Source organism: Pseudorasbora parva, chromosome 22 (genome assembly GCF_024679245.1).
Source record: "Pseudorasbora parva isolate DD20220531a chromosome 22, ASM2467924v1, whole genome shotgun sequence".
Classification (NCBI taxonomy): domain Eukaryota; kingdom Metazoa; phylum Chordata; class Actinopteri; order Cypriniformes; family Gobionidae; genus Pseudorasbora; species Pseudorasbora parva.
This window is the reverse complement of record NC_090193.1, coordinates 16,448,986-16,466,643: the sequence shown is the minus strand read 5'-3', so window position 1 is coordinate 16,466,643 and position 17,658 is coordinate 16,448,986. Positions and strand designations below refer to the sequence as shown.

Here is a 17,658-nt window from a genome sequence, read left to right as displayed (position 1 = left end):
CACCTAACATATCCCATCCACTAACAGGTGAAGAAGAGATAATCTGTCATTCACTTCATCTGTCAGTGGTCATAATGTTATGGCTGACCAGTGTATATGAAATTTGCATGAATTTATATATTTTAATGTTTGAAAGACTAGCCTTCCAAAGACCGCAATGCACGGTTAAATAAATGACTCACTGAGTAATAATTCAAATAATAATGTTTTAGATATGTTGAAAGATCAGTTAAAAGTGAAATGATGTCTGTAAATCCAGTGATCAAATGCTGTTCTGCTCAGTTTTCATTGATAGTCACATGACTAGTGGTTGGTCTGTAATCTAATTACAAGTACTGTGATCGGTTACTACCAAGCACAGTATAAAACAAAAACAAGTCATTTATATTCCATCTTAACCAGTGAATGATTTATTACAAAACATCATCAGACAAACAGTTAACATTACAAAATATTTATAAAAAGTATATTTTTAATCTTTTTTTTTTTTTTTTTTTTACAATCACCTATTATCAAGAAGTCCTGACAATTCTGGAAAAATGGAAGAAACCATCAGCACAACAGGTTATATGGATCATGGACTTCCAGGGCTGTGATGCTTCAGCAGTGGACGGTAGTCACCCCATCTCATCGAAACATATTTAAGAGTGGGTTTGATAGCCACACGACGAACACTTCATCCACTAAAATCTGTGATTACAGAGGGATAAAATGTCACAACTGGGTCTGCATAATATTAAGCTTTTAATAGCATTACTGTAATAATTCAAAGGCGTGGCTATACTTGACCATTAAACATATTGCACTCATGTTGCCATGCCAATGTGTACGGTGTATTTACTCAACATGCAGCATGCAAACGGTCGGCTGACAGGCAAAAAAAATAAAATAAAAAATACAGCCTATTAAAACTTACACCAATTTGTGTCACATAGATGTACAGTAGCCCGATGCATAAAGTTAAACGGAGAGGTCACAAGTAACAAACCTCAAAAATACAACAAAGTGTTTTCTTGAATCGGTCAAGCATGTGCCTTTTTCAGTTTTTCGGCATCCATTTGACTGTTATACCTTCTCATGCAGTTTCTATGCAATAAAAATACTGTCATATTAGATTAAAACAACAACATATTCAAGTTTAAAAAAGTGTTTTGGAAGAGGGTCATGCATAAAAACATCCAGTCAGACGTGTGCAGTTAGAGAGATTTGTCGATTAACAATGACATCACGCCGAACTTTAAAAACAAATAATCTAGCTAAAGCCTTCACCCACTGACTCCAGTTCTGCACATATTTGTAATTAAGTTACCTTCGCACAGTAGAAATCCATATATATAAAAAATGTAAACATTATTCCAAGTACAAAAGCTAGTGAGCGCTCGCGACAGGCCAACGGTCAAACAACTTGTGGTGACGTGGTTTATGCAGTGAATTATTGTGAAAGTGCACAAATCGATGAGTTCCGGTTAGTGTGAGGTGTGTGTCTGCATGCTTAACTATTTCAGAGGTGTGTGAGAGCCCATTCATTTTAGCACCTGTGAGACTTTGACATGTTTTAGGTTGCAGGTAAACTGAACAAAGCTGTGTGAAAAATAAAAGTACAGGAATAATATTTAAAGGAACGCTCCACCGTTTTTAGAAATAGGGCTTATTCAACTTCTTTCCTACATTAGATATGTGGCCAAACGCATTTTTTGTCTTATGCATTGCTTTAGTTTGGCACTAGCTTAGCTTAGCATAATGAATGGAATCCTATGTTGCCAGCTAGCATGTCCCGATAAAAGTGATCCAAAAAACAACAACAACACCTTATTACTTCTTGTGGCCTGTATTCACAATGAGTACATATAGCGATGCAGATTAAGACTAGGCGATTTCCTAGGCAGATATCGACTTGGCACTATATTATGGGGAAGCACAGGCGAAGCACTGCTACTTGGGCGCAGAGATATCACGCAACACATTGCGATCGCTCAACAGCCAGACGTTGTGAATATGCAGGCCACAGGAAGTAATTAGGTGGTGTTTTTTTGGATCACTTTTACTCAGGACATGCTATCTGGTAACATAAGATTCCATTCATTATGCTAAGCTAGCGTTAACCCTGCCAAACTAAAACAATGCATGCACTAAGACCAAAATGCATTTGCCCACATATCTAAATGTAGGAAAGAAGTTGAATAAGCCCTATTTCTAAAAACGGTGTAGCGTTCCTTTAAGGAAAAGTAAAAAAAGAACTGTGGGAACTCTGTGAAAGTTTAACCCAGAAAGGGATCATGTTTGGTGTCCAGATGTTTAAGTAAAGAACAAATTTGATAAAGGCAAGAATTAAATTGAATTCCTTTCCTGATACTCTGTGCTTCATAAAATTAAGATCAATTTAAAATATTCTAAATCTAAACGACAAAACGGTAAAATAAAACTGATCTATTTAGGTTGATGCATAAAATCCGCAGACAAATGTTATAGTTTTTTGACACCTTGACCATCATGTAGTTACATTTCAAATGAAACGGTCGGAACAGAGTCCCTTTTTCCTTCGCACTGATTATTTGAAACACTGTGGAAACCTTTGCGATTGTGGAATAATACATGAAAGTGGCCAAGAGACAATTTCTTTCACATATCATTTGAACTCGCAGCTTTAAAAAATAAAAATCACACGATGTCGGTGCAAAACTGAAAAGCTCTTGGAAGATGAAATGGATTCGAAGCTTTTGCACATTTTCATAGAAAAATCAAGTCATTCAAATCCCCTCCTCAACCCGTTCACAGAAGGTGAGAAATTTACCAGAAACCGTTACTTCTTTTTTTTTTTGGCCAACAGCACATCTCCAGTGTACATTATAAATAAAAAAAGCATAAATATTCCCTGCATAAGACTATCTTACTTCCATTTACACGTTAATAAAAAACTCCACTTATCAACAGTTTGAATTCTGCGTGGCAACAAATATCTCAACGGGAAGCCCGCCGGGATGATGATGTGCTGTAACAGTCCTTTACTCATTTATCTCTCTTTCAGTTTGCTTTTTTCTGGACTTTGATGTTTTTCTGGCTTCGCCGCATCTGTAGTCGTCCCGTCGGCTTCGTGGGTGGCTGCTGAGGAGCGTGGGACATCTTTGGCAGCCTGAGGGTCAGCTTGACTTTGAATATGTGACACGTTTACCTCAGCCCCTTCCTCGTCTTCATCCGAACAAAGCCTCCAATCGTCCGCTTCCTCGCTTTCCGATCCTTGCACGGCGATCTGGGGGACCAGCGGATTCCTCCTCGCCATGCAGTCCTCCTCCGACTGCGTTTCGCACATCATCTGCTTGGGACGCGCGCCAGCGGACGTGGCTGACTGAGCGGGAATCTGGGTGGCCCTGTCATCCGGTTCGTCAAAGCTCACTTCCTGCACGGCTTCCTGCTTCTTGAAGGAATCTCTGCGTTCCGAGAGATTCAGCTTGCGCATTACAACGATCTGCTCCATTCGGTCACCAGGCCAGTCCCTCATTCTCTGGCCGCAAAAGTACCCACCCAGCCTGCCGTGATCCACCGAATACGTCGCACCACAGGCCACCTCTGCCTCGGTGTCCCCCAGTATATCCATCTCGCAGTGGGGGACTTCCAACGTGTGTCGGCGGGGCGCGTGGGGCTTTTTGTCAGCAAATAAGGCCCCTGAGAGTTTTTCTGCAGACTGGACTCTCTTCAGCAGAGGGGAACGCGGAGGTTCTGCACTCCGGGGTCTGACCACATGCCGAATGATAGTGGGGGGCGAGAGGGTCTTGCCATGGAAGGAATGGAGGGTTTTGGAGACGCTGGGTAAGGGGGAGGGGGAGCGCTGGGGGGATAGGGCCTGTGGCGAGGAGGTGCAGGCCAGAGGCGACGGTGGGATACTACTGGTGGACTTCCGTCTCCCCACTTTAGTGTAACGTTGGTTACCAAGTTTAGACCCAAGGCCGTGCAGCGAGCTGGGTCGCATCTGGACCGCCGGTGAACTGGGAGAGCTGGAGCATGGTGAGGCGTTCTGGGGCAGGCTGGCATCTGAACAGATGTTTTGTGACAATTTTAACAATATAATTAAGAAACAGCATAATTAAACTTTTTTGGCATTTTCTAATTGAATAAGTGACCTAAAAATTAGTAGGGCTGGGTATTGACAAATATTTTGCAATTTGATTTAGATTTACAAACTCGCAAATTCGAAAAAAGGTAAAAAGGAAAATCAGATCTCGATTCAGTTAATTAATTTATGTGTCAACTTTTCGCAAGAAAAACAAAACCTAATGCTGTAAACTATACAGTGTATAGTATAAACTGTCAGTTGGTTACTATAAAATACACATTTTATAACTATAAAAAGGTTAACATTAGTAACTTTTTGTATAGAAATTTAGAACCCCATCATATACAAGCAAGGTGATGCCAGAAGCGACTCAAGCGTTTTTTTGCTAGTTTCAGCCTGACGCAGTTATCATTTTCACGTCCAGTGAGATTTGTTCCAAATGTAAAGTGCAATACAAATAAAATGTATTATTACACCTATGAAAACGAGGTGTGTTCAGGTGCATTGCTGGCATGTTACTATTTTCAGGCAACTAAAGGTTGCGTTCACACTTGTCATGTTTGGTTCGATTAAAACGAACCCTGGTGCGATTGCTCGGTTAGTGCGGTTCATTTGAATATATGTGAACGCTGCCATCCGAACCCTGGTCCGCTTCCAAACGAACTCTGGTGCGGTTCGATTGATATATGAACACAGCATGGACCAAAGACATCTAAACGAACCAAAAACAGGACGTAATGTCACAAGATACACATAGTCAGCTGATTTGACAACATGGAAAGAAAGATCGATGTATCCAAAATGAATAACGTTAACGTTAGAGGGCAAACGTAGAGCAACGAGGAGGTAAGTGCCTCATCAATATTTGGTCCGACGAGCACGTTTAGAAAATGCTAGAAAAAACGCACCAAAAGCATTCCTGGTTCTTCTAATCAAAGGACCTGTGTTGCCCATTAGTCAGTACAGACGACGGAATTGCCGTCTCTTTTGCTGCAAATCTTCGTTTCTGCAATTCTGGTGCTGTTTTGAATGTTTTGAACATTTCATGAGCTCTTCATGAGTTCTCAGCTGGTAAAAATAATGTCATATGTACACGCATAAAATGATCGCGTTTAATCCAGCACACAGCATTGTTTTGAATGTTCGGTAAGCAAGCTTCTACGTCATATAAGCCGACCAATCAGGTTGTGAGCATCTCCCTATGCCTTTGGTTCGGTAACTTTAGGGTTGCTGTTAAAAACCAGGACTATATGTATTGTTTTTTTTTTGGTCCGGACCAAACTAACCAAACTACAAGTGTGAACTTATATTCACACTTATATTCAGTCTTTCCGCTCGCAAATCCGCCATGTTGCAAGCACAGCTGGTTTTTAAAGGGAATGGGAGACGAGACTCTGATTGGTTTAGACTAAAAGACCGATTCTTAAAAATTAAGAATTAATATTGGTTCATCGAAATGAGAATCGATTAAAATTGAGAAATCAGGATTTTCAACCCAGCCCTTCATTTTATAATATAAATAATAAAAAAATATATTTAATATTTAAATACTTTTACATTTGTATTTATATTTATTCAGCTACTTAAATTCATTGATTAATGGGTGACAAATAATTTCCGGTTTTATAGTAAGGTCATACCAGTGGTGTGGTCAGGAACGGGGCTCCGGCAGGGTGTTGTGGGTCCGGAGGAAAGGCTGTGTGTGGGTGAGCCGGGCAGACTCTCGCTGGAGGACACAGAGTGATGCAGGCCGGAGGAGAAACTGCGGCTGCTGTGCATGACGGTGCTCTGTTTGGACAGCTTCTTCAGCATGCTGCGCCTCCTGGGTCGACATGAGAGATTATTCAGGTTTAGTCAAACATTGATGAATGTCAACTCTTAGAAGTGGCATCAAACTGCATGTCCTTATTAACATTAGTGATAGATAAAAAGATCAACCAATAACCATGTCAAAGGATAAACGAATATTGGGTAAAATAAATGTTAATTCAATTTCAACAATTATATGTGCATCTAATTTAAGTTCATTAAACTGTATTATGTACATGCCTCTGTGAACATAATACAATTTAATGAACGCAAATTAGATGCACATATAATTGTCGGAATTTAATTACAATTTATTTTATAGCTTCTATCCTGCGCAGTGTATTGGGATGAGCCATTAAAATATCCAACCACAGATTCAAATTATGTCAAATAATACGAGAGTTTTCCTGACCGGTCCTGACTGTCCTTCCATTTGCTCCTCTTGATGCGGCGGGCCATCTTTCCTTTACAGCTGCTCTTGCGTGCAGGTCCGATCTTTATAGACGTGTCCTCCAGCGCAATAGTCTGCAGGGCCACCTGGTTACCGCTCTGTATATTAAAAAGACCAAATGAAACAGATTAAACAAGTTGATATAAATTACACAAAAGCAATCTTTATGGCAAGCTGACTGATCTTTTACCTATTAATCTCCCCTTACTACTATATACATTAGTAATAATGTCATTTTAACAATTAAAGGAATCTGTGTGTTTTACTAATCCAAAAATTACATTGTCAGTACCCACCATATGAATTATTACTATTCATATTCATACTAGAAAACTACTTTTTGTATTCTGCAAGAAAACTTTGACTATTAATTATTCAAATGTATTTTTTTTCAGATTACATATAAATATGTTTACATCTAGCCTGACCAACTAGACCACCTCAAGATGTTGGGTCTGTGAACACACTCATTGGCAGGGCTCAATATGAGGGGCGGGATAAATGGTTGTCTTTCAAATTCCCTCTGCACGCAAAAGGATAGAGCTACAACCAACCACCAACCAGAGCCCAACCCGGTCTGCAAAACCCAGAACACATCTTCCTTTTTTAAGAAAGCCTCAAGTTCTGTTCTTTGTTCTTTTCTCAAAGAAAAGCTTAGAGTCGTGGCCAAAGTGGATTCGAAAGACTGCTGTTCTCCAGCAGCAGCAGCAGCCGCCGCCGCCGTCTTTGTTTTCAAGTAGCAGGGAATTCTGCCGTCATTATGTTAAGCCCGCCCACCGACTATATACACGATATGATTGGCCTGACTAGGGTTTGGTTTTTCAAGCTCGCAAGTAGGGCTGCAACAACTAATCGAATCAATAATAATCGATAATGAAAATCATCGATAATGATTCTCATTAATCGATTTGTCTGGTCTGCTTTCTGTTTGCAAATCTTTCACCAGTCGTGACAAATTACAGCGCTGAATAATGCATTTTTATGGACAAAATTTGCATCTAGAAATAGTGGAGTGGAAACAGTGATCTGATGCAGGAAAGGCACGTGATCCATGGGCCCAAAACATGAGATGTCTCTTTTTTAAGTGAATGCATTAGCATTATACCCTGTCATGCTCGATATGTGTGTGCGTCCTCAGCGCAAAAGTGTCATTTTACAGGATATCCTCTGATTTATATAAAGGACAGTAGATATTTCTTCATCTGTAAATGCTACTAATTCATGAGTGTATTTCCATTTGCCATTTAAACGCGTTCTGACAGTCTGTTAAACTTCAATCACCACTGAACGAGCGTTTGTGTTTTTGCAAATAATGTAGGCTACATCACAGATGCACCCTTACGGAAATTAACCATGGTTATATTAGATAGTAAAACCATGTTTTTAGTATAATAAAACTGCCTTTTCCATATTGATTACCTTTTATTTAACCACACACATACAATATAGTTAAACTATTAATTTGAAGCAAAACAATGGTTAATTTGTGGTTACCATTGAATAACTACAATAGCCCTGTTATTTATTTATTTATTAGTATTATTTTTTGTTGTTTTCACATTGTAAAACCATGGTTCATTTTTGTAATGGTGCTATATTCACTATGTGTGTGTTCATAGCACTCAGCTGATGTGTTTGTTTGGAGGACAGCATTGGAAAAGAGCCCTTTTGTCCGATTAATCGGAAAATTAATCAGCCAACTACTAACCGATTATCAAAAAAAACGTTAGTTGCACCCCTACTGGCAAGCCAACGGAGAGCAAATTACATTTCCAACCACAAATGCAAATGCAACTACATTTGAGAGCAAATTACATAGTCTAGATTTCTAGACTGGTTGTCATCTGTAATTCTTTTTAAGGTAAGTAATCTATATCTATAACTCAATTTGAGTAGAAATTTATGGCTAGTTGCATCTTTACTATATCTTTAAATATTGTTCTCAGCATTTCAAACTGCATTATTACTAGTGCTGTAAATCAATTAAAACTGTTTAATATTTCCTACCTGTCTAACAGGTAGGGAATATACAGAAATGTAATATATTGAAAAAAACCATTAAATCAAAAACTGTTAACATAAATAAATAAAATATTGATTAATCAGTAGTGAGTAATAGTAAGGGTCTTAAAGCTGTTTTTGTTTTTTTCCCCATCAACTGACATTTTGTTTTTGGTCTAGTTCAGAACATTACACCATGGTTCAACAAATCCCAGAATGCTGCTGTACAAATACCTTCAAGAGAAGCTCCATCATCTCTGTGTGCACTAGACCCTGCACAGACTCTCCATTCACATGAGTGATCAGATCACCTGCGCGCAGTCCAGCCTCATGGGCAGGGCTGCTCTCCTCCACACCCTGACAGAGGAAAAGAACAAAACAAAGCAGAATAAACAGACCGAACAGTCCATCTTTAAAACTCAATGACAGAGGTCCTGTGTACACATGGTATTAAGATGGATTTTGGTTGATCGGATCACAAGTGGGTGACGCTCAATACAGGTGTAATCGGGGTCGAAAATGTTTTGAGCTTGTCCAATTTCTACCACATCCATAGTTAGTTGAAAACACATTCGATTGGATTGCTTTTGTGGTGTAGATGCTCATATGTTAGAACAGCTACTAAAGACATTATGGAAAGTGTGCTAGCTAGAAGGGATTTAAAATTTGTTGGCTGAAGACCCAAGTTTGGTTTGAAGAAAAACCAAGCACTATGTTTTCTTACCAATCCTGATTTCTAACACACAACTCACAGCGTTTGTGTGGTCCCGCGGCTATCAGAGCAAAAACTAAAGCTGATGCTCTTCATATGTTTTTCCGTCATCTCCGGGTGCGTTCATACACTAATTGCGTAAATCAAGCTTTTGTTTATTAAATCGAAATATCTGAAAAAAACACCCATACATAGACCCTCCCCTCGAAGAAATGTGGACAGAAGAGGTTGAAAGTGGACAAGAGAGACAAGGGTGTGTCGGTCTCATCTACTTGCGATTCAGTTGACCAAAACGCATCTTTATACCAGATGTAAACAGGGCCTGAGTGTGTTCTGATAAGACTAGGGCTGCATCTATCGATTCTTTTTGTAATAGATTAATCTAGCACTTAATCCATCGATTAATCGGATAATAATTACTTTTTTCTTTATTAAAGAGCAATGCTAAATATACAAGAGAAAATAAGACGGGTATCTTAAAATTAACATCTAATTTGTTTTCTTTTTAGAAATTTTTTGTTTTATTGCTGAAATTGCATACATTAATAACTGTGAAACTAAATTTGAATGCATACAATTGACATGTTATATAAAAATCTATTTCAAATTACTTTAAAAAGGTAAATATAGTTAAATCTAAAACTAAATCTACAACCAATAAACCAAAATAATAGTACTATAAATAACAATAATGCCTAAACATTGTATTTATGTTGTGCAACTTCACTTTCATGTTTCAGCTTCAGCTCAGGCATGACATGAGCATACATACTGTCTTCTGAAGGCTTTGTGGCTTTTGTAAGAAGCTAAAAATATTGGACAGGAAGGAAACTTGAAATAAGAACAAGAGTACGGATGGGCATACTAGAGATGCTGTAACTAGAGATCAGCTGTAACGTTAAAAACAAACCATCCAATCGCAACTGATCGTCACAAATTTAAATCCTCAGTGTTAAGTGTGCACATATTAGCTACACTGAAGCAGGTTGCTTTAAAGGTGCCCTAGAATGAAAAATTGAATTAACCTTGCCATGGTGAAATAATAAGAGTTCAGTGCATGGACATCACATACTACTGTGAGTCTCAAACACCATTGCCTCCTACTTCTTATGTAAATCTCGTAAATCCAAAACTCCACGGAAAAGTGCTTCTCAACATAACGAAAACCAGGACACAAGCATTGGGGATCATTAATATGCACGCCCCCAACATTTGCATCTGTCCAAACATGTGCATTGTCAGGCGGAAATGGAGCGAATCATCCTAAACAAGCTGCTCGCATGGACACACTTCATGTTCCAGGCTGTTCAGGAGACCTGAGGACTTTTCTACCCTTCCCAAAGATAAAAAATGTCAATAGTCATGGTTGATGTTTATAATCCGATACCACAACAATTTAATTCAAGATTGTTCGTTTGTTCGGCCCATTTCAAGCAAGCTTCGCTCAGCGTCTTAAACTTAAGAAAGTGGCAACTGTATTCCTGCAAGCAGTAAGTAACGATTTTATCCACTTATTGACTGTTTAAACAATTTCTGATTAAATTGAAAGTTTCTTAGGGAGACCGCATTGTCTAGATGATGCAAGATGCTAGTACAGTAACAATAGGAAATTCCAAGTACCATACAAAATTAAATAGTGTTCCTATTTCTAGTGTGTCAGCTTACTTGTTTATTGGTGTTTTCAGATCGTACGTGCGCGAGAGAGAGCTTGCGTGCATATGGTTGCCAGATTAGACATGTTTAGGTAAAAACCGGAGTGTATACGAGTTTCTTTTCACAGAAAAGCTCTGTTTGGGGATTTAATTACAGAAATCTGGCAACCGCACGAACGCGAGCTGTTTCTCGCGTGCGAATGATCTGAAAACACCAAATAAACAAGTAAGCTGCATTTTATCAATCTTAATTTGAGATGTTTTGCTCAAAGTTTCATTTAGTCGGTCTGTGTTGTGTCAAGATGGTCAGGACTCACGAGCCACTTCACTGAACTGCTGTGAGCTGCTGAAATAAGCCAATCAGAGCAGAGCTCAACATTAATATTCATGACTCTTCCAAATAAGGCAAAAACAAAGCATTACATCCTAGGGACAATTTATAGGGTTGTAAATGGACCTGTAAAACTGTACCTGGACAATTTTTCCCTTAAATAAGCCACATACCCTCTATGTAGATATCAGAGAACAATTTAACATATTGTTTCAAATCATTCTAGGGCACCTTTAAAAAAACTTAACCTAAACCAGGGTTGACAATACATCGAAAGTACATCGCACATAGGCCACTGATGTACATTTTGAGCTAATCATTCATCATTGCAACACAGCTTGTTTTATTAAGTTATTAGCTATAAATATGATTAAAGTGTGATATTTAATGAAAGCAATCAGCTTTAAAAGCATGAGCGCTGCATGTCTCACACACACACACACACACACACACACGTTACAGCATGTTCTAATGTTTGTTGCCGCTAGTTTTGACATTTTAATGGTGTATTTCGAAGATATTATTAAGTATATATCATTAAAGCTACACTGTGTAACTTTTTTAGTTTATTCTTAGCTAAAAACACTTATTTCTTTCAAAAATATGTGTGCTCATTAATGTATATTTACTTCTTTTACGTAATAAAGTATTCTCGTAAGTTTATAATATGCCATTGAAAATACGGTCTTTGATCTCGACATGAGCTGAAAACGAAAGTTAAGTACGACACACATTCGTTGCGTTTTACTGTGAAATGAGAGTTTCTCTTTTAATAAAGAGAAAATAAACACATTAATGATTTAACTCTCATCCAGCCGGAATTTTTGATATGTTTACCTACCGGAACTCCGGATTGAGTCCTTACTCAAAAAAAGTCTCTCTGCATTATCCGTGTGTAGTTAAATGGACTTAACGAAGCAGAGGCAATTTGCCTCTAGGATTTTTTTACTTCTATGAACTCGAGTTATTCGATGAATCGTTTCAGCCCAAGATAAGATGCTTTAGAAGTGATTCTCTGCTCACCGAGACCATGTGGTTTATGGTGTAAATGTCACTGGTCCCCATGTAAACACGAATGGTCTGCAGGGTGAAGCCGTATTTCTTCCCAGAGCTGTGGATGATGATTGGGGGGCGGAGTCTGCTGATGCTGAGTGACAGGTCTCGGTTGGGGGAGGAGTCTCGGGATGATGGATTTGAGGAAAACGACCGAGGGGAAATTGAGTGCGCCTGCAGGCTGCAACTCCCGTCATCTGGGGAAAAGCAAGAAAAATATGTCAATTTTTTTTTTTTGTAGATCTGAAACAAAACCATGACATCAACAAAACCATTCCTAGATATGAGGAGGACCACCGTTTTTGGAGAGCTGCCATGGTAACTACGTTTGGGGTCTGACCTGGTGTGATGATGAGCGAGAGGGTGGACACTGATGCAGACTTGGGGACTTTGCGACCTGGTGAAAGTCGCTGCCTATCAGGCGTCTCCAGCTGGTTTCCAAAGCACTGAGGAGTCCCTTGTTCCCTTGGCGACGAATGTTTTGTTCCTGTGCTGTTGCTACGAAGTCTGAGTCGTCGCAGGTTGGATACAACAACTTCCGCTGCAGAATTAAAAGGTTTGCATTAAAACACAACTCCACCTAGTGAATGTAGCACAACATAAGGACTTTTAACTTTGAACATTGCTAGGGGACACATTTACTACAGTATATAATTCTGTATAAATATGCATAAAATGGAAGAGGTTTTCTTTAAAGGTCTTTTTGACATTTTATAGAAAGACAAAATGAGAACAGGAAATAAGGGGACAACAGGATTGGAACATGACAGATCTTTATGTGGCCGGAATGTATTCACTAGGCCATGCACACAACCATAAGTTCACATTGTTGTTATTGCAAAATAATGTTTTCAGACAGTGAAATAAAAACTACTTTCTCCACAGTTTAGAAAACCTCTAATAAATTGGTGACAGGAAACTCTAAAATGTGGCAATTCAGCAATAAAAAAAATATATATCATAATAATATACCTGTGTTATATTTACAAATCAATCAACTTTATTTATATAGCGCTTTTACAATGACGATTGTTTCAAAGCAGCTTCACAGTGTTAAACAGGATAATATTACAACAATTTGATTTGGCTAGTTTGATTTGGATAGTTTATAGAATTAAATATGACCTAATTAATAAATGTAATTTGTATGTTTAGTTGAATAACTTGGATCATATGTTGAAAATGCTGCACAAATGTTTTTTCGTTTTAAAATAAATGAATTTTAACGGCCGTTATGAAGTTGCCCACCAATGTTCATTTTTGAAGTAAAAAAACTGGTAACAGAAAACTAAAATGTGGCAAATTTTTAGTCCCCTTACCCTCATCATCCGTGGACAGGGCGAATCGTGGCATGGCCTCTAGGCTGTGTGTGCTGCTCACCACTAGGGGGCTCACGGCACGCTCAGGCTGAGAGGAGCTAGATGAAGTTCGAGGACGCAGGCTGGAAGAGAAAAAAAAAACACATTTAGAGACTAGTAAATATCATCTACTGTGACTGAGCCTCAAGGAAAACAGACGAATAATGTACACACAGCCGGTTGTTATCGCAAAATAAACCCCATATTTATTCATCAAGATTTATAAAAACATGTCATAAAATGCTATTCCTAGAAATCCCAAAGAAAGCATCAGTGTACTTTCTTTACTGAGTTGAACATCTCCGGACTGGAACTCTGTGCGTTAGATGAATGACAGTTGATCGATGTTTACGAGAGAACTTGCTACGATGAACACAACAGAACATATTTACCTCAGAGAAGAAGTTTGTGTTGGACTTATTATTAATCTTGATGTCTCAAAACTTTTTTTTCTGGGCGAGTTGTAGTGAACTGCGGCACTGATACTGAAATCCTAATTTAAAGTATGTAAAGTAATAATAAACTGAGGCTCAAAATGGCCGCAGCTATGTTTGAATAACATGAAAGAGTGCATCCGCAGTATGACACGAGGGAAATAAAACCAGCGTCAATACAGCGTTATCATTTCAGGGGAACAAAAAACTGACCTCCGAATTTTGCAACTGATCAGAATCGAACCATGCAATAACTAAAATAATATTTTATAAATATTAAAAAATATTTTATTTTTATAATTAAAGGCACAATATAAGATTCTTGGATGAAAATATCCAAAAAACACTAGAACAATGCAATACATTTTGTTGACTTGGTTGCTGTACTTACATTATCCCAAATGTTTCAAGGAATGTTTAAATCCAGATTAATAAGAAATTTTAACCAGGACACGGACTGTTGTTGTTGCACCGCCTATCAATGAAATCATAACCACGTTACCCTCAATTAACCATAAAACACCAAAGACGCTTTGATATATTAGTCATTGTTTAAATCTTGTTTTCTTGATTTACCGCAAGTACCGTATTGTACCATGCCTAATACTCTTCTAGCTTACTGCAGTGCATAGTAGCTGTTAAGAAAATGCACAGAGTAGCACTACAACAATTGCCAACACACTGAAATAATGTATCTAATATGATAAAACAGCGCTAATTCCCTGCATACACGAGCGGAAGGCCGGAAGCTCTCGTCTGCAACATCATAAAAGCCCTGTGAAATCAAGGTGTCATCAAGCTATACCTTTGTTTTGAATAAGCGACCTGTGTGGTGAAAAATTACATATTGTGGCTTTAATGTCATTTTTTTAACGTTTTCTTCATTGTAAAATAGGTTTCATTTGTTTTTAACGGCACATCATTTTTATATTGGCGTGACTATTTCTTCATTCCTCTATTCGCACCTTGCCCTCTGAGCCGAGAGCCTCTTGTCTCCAGTGGAGGCCTGCCGTTGGATCTCTCCTGGGGAGTGAGTGTCCCGCCCGTCTGCCCGGTCCTCTATCTCCTCACTGTGACTGCGATCGGAGGAGAAACTTAGGGATGGTGTGGCTAGGTGCTCTGTGCTGCTGTACACCTACAAAATTGTGGAAAAGAGAGTGGATAAGTCAATAACACCATACATTTACGTTTTTTGTTCCCTATGTTTAGCTGGCCAATACAACAGTGGCCAGCTAAACATAGTTTAAAAAAACAAAAAACATTTAAAAGCAAAAGTTTAATTACATATGTTATTATAGAAATATTATGTGCATCACCCATGATTCTTTTATTAAAAGGCAAAACCCTTACGTTGGTTTCTAGGATACTGATATGAGTCTTTATCTCATGTGTGAATATTTCAAAAATTTGTCTGACACTGTTCATTTTCTTTATTTGACATGATTAAAAGTGAAGTTTATGGAAGCCTGTTTCTGCCTCAACAAAAAATAATTATAGCTTAATATATATATATATATATATATATATATATATATATATATATATATATATATATATATATATATATATATATATATATATATATATATATATATATCAGAATCAGAAAGAGCTTTATTGCCAAGTGTGCTTTCACACACAAGGAATTTTTTTTGGTGCTGAAGCTTCCAGTGCACATAAACAACACAATACAACACGGTAATAAAAAATTCTAAGAATAAAAATTAACTGTTCAAGAGGGAAATGGCCTGTGGGAAGAAACTGTTCCTATGCCTAGATGTTCTAGTGGCCAGTGATCGGAGTCGCCGTCCTGACGGTAACAGTTCAAACAAGATCTATATATATATAGATAGAAATAAATCTATATAGATATATATAGATAGAAACCAGTCTCAGGCGCAATAATTCCGAACTTTCATGTATTCATACTCTTGGGTAATTGGTAATTGACATCCTAAATAAACCCGTCTCTTCCGGGATACCCTGAAATTTTAAATATTCCGATCTAATATGATTTCTGACCTGTAAGGTTGCCAGAATAATAATCATACACTGTGTGTTAATAGGCCAGAGGAGAACTGGCCCCCCGACTGAGCCTGGTTTCTCCCAAGGTTTATTTTTCTCCATCATGCCCTGATGGAGTTTTGGTTCCTTGCCACTGTCGCCTTTGGCTTGGCTTGCTCAGTTGGGGACACTAAAAATATGATTAAAATTATTCAACTAATTATACACATAAAATTTATGAATTAGGTTTTATTTAATTCTATAAACTATAATACTGATCTGCTAACATTGTCGCTATATGATAAATTAAAATAAACTGATAACATCACTGTTTTCTCCAGTACGACTGTACAGCCAAATCTAATTTTGTTGCAATATTATCCTGTTTGACACTGTGAAGCTGCTTTGACACAATCGTGATTTTAAAAGCACTATATATATATATATATATATATATATATATATATATATATATATATATATATATATATATATATATATATATATATATATATATATATATATATATATATATATATATATAATTATTTTTTTTTAATGTCAGAAAGGAATAAACAATATGAATATAACTGGGGTGTAACGCTACACAAAACCGAAGGTTCAGTAAGTGCCTAGAAAACTAAAAATAAAATGTTTTTTTTTGTTTTTTTTCATTAAACAGTTGTTTACTGAGCACATTTTGTCTTTCCCTAATTTTGTTCAATTATAACAAAGTTTCTGAAGAACTCAAGATAATGATAAAGATAATACGCATTACTATAATATAAACAACACAGCCCAATTTAGCCTAAATTCAGTTTAATTTATGTTTTAGATAAAATAATAAACACTCAAATAACACATTGTATGGAAACATGTAAACTTCACAGACGGTTTTTGCTATAACTTCTAAATCTAATTATAAAACTGTTTTTACTCCAATTTGTTGTTGAAATAATCATTTATACACTGTCATTTTCATGACTGATTAAATGTGCATTATGTAGTATTTTTGCATTAAAATATCCAAAAACCACTAGGCCAGTGTTATATATTTTGATCAGTTGAGTTCTTACAATACCCCAAATGTTTCCAAATATTTGTAAATTGATTTCTCCAGTGAACTAACCAGCTGTAGACTGAATGACTGCCTGAGGTAAATGTAAAGCTACGTGACATTGTTTACAAGCTGTTTTATTGACGTCCTTTCCACCGATGATTAAGCAATTACAAGACATGATACATTTCAGAATTGTAATGTATCCTAGACGAGATGATCGCGTTCACTCATTCACTGCCGCTTGAACTGATGTGAAGTTCATCATTTGAATTTCGTGATAAAATGGACAGAACACTTAATATGTTCGTGTGGGGACTCGTATTAAAGCATGTTCCGTGTGTAAAACAAGCCTAGTGTCAAATGTTAAAGATTGCATTCTTACCCTTTGGTACACACGTGCACTGTACCGGAAGCCCTGTACCGAAACGAATGTGTGTACCGGTACACCCCTAATTATGACTGTTCAGTCATCTAATAATAAAAAAAAAGCTTTCAACATTATCAAAATGTGAAGGATGCAAAAGAACCCAACCTTGCTGAAACGATTTGACCATGAAGAAAACCCTCGTATTTCTAGGGAAGACTCCTCATCATTGGTTTCATCATCCTCATCGGAGGCCAAATGATGGTAGCGTTCAGATCGCGCTACAGAGAAAAATAAACAAACAAAGGATTTAGGGGGTAATAGCCAAGTACAATGAAGAAATAATAACTGCACCTCAGTGCATAAGGCACAAGAACATGA

General features: G+C 37.5%; 1 protein-coding gene across 6 annotated transcripts in view; it reads right to left on the bottom strand.

Annotated features, from left to right (window-relative positions):
• Nucleotides 1–467: 467 nt before the first annotated feature.
• Nucleotides 468–17,658, bottom strand: part of mast3b (microtubule associated serine/threonine kinase 3b) — a 42,471-nt gene continuing 25,280 nt past the window's right edge. For all 6 annotated transcript variants that reach the window (XM_067432150.1, XM_067432151.1, XM_067432154.1 and 3 more), the window contains 9 exons: nt 17,446–17,558; nt 14,815–14,984; nt 13,377–13,498; nt 12,398–12,598; nt 12,028–12,254; nt 8,544–8,666; nt 6,270–6,406; nt 5,689–5,870; nt 468–4,026 (listed from right to left, as the gene is read on the bottom strand). In XM_067432150.1, the coding sequence (XP_067288251.1) occupies nt 3,011–4,026; nt 5,689–5,870; nt 6,270–6,406; nt 8,544–8,666; nt 12,028–12,254; nt 12,398–12,598; nt 13,377–13,498; nt 14,815–14,984; nt 17,446–17,558 (2,291 nt within the window). In that variant the 3' untranslated portion in view covers nt 468–3,010. The remainder of the gene's footprint in view (nt 4,027–5,688; nt 5,871–6,269; nt 6,407–8,543; nt 8,667–12,027; nt 12,255–12,397; nt 12,599–13,376; nt 13,499–14,814; nt 14,985–17,445; nt 17,559–17,658) is intronic.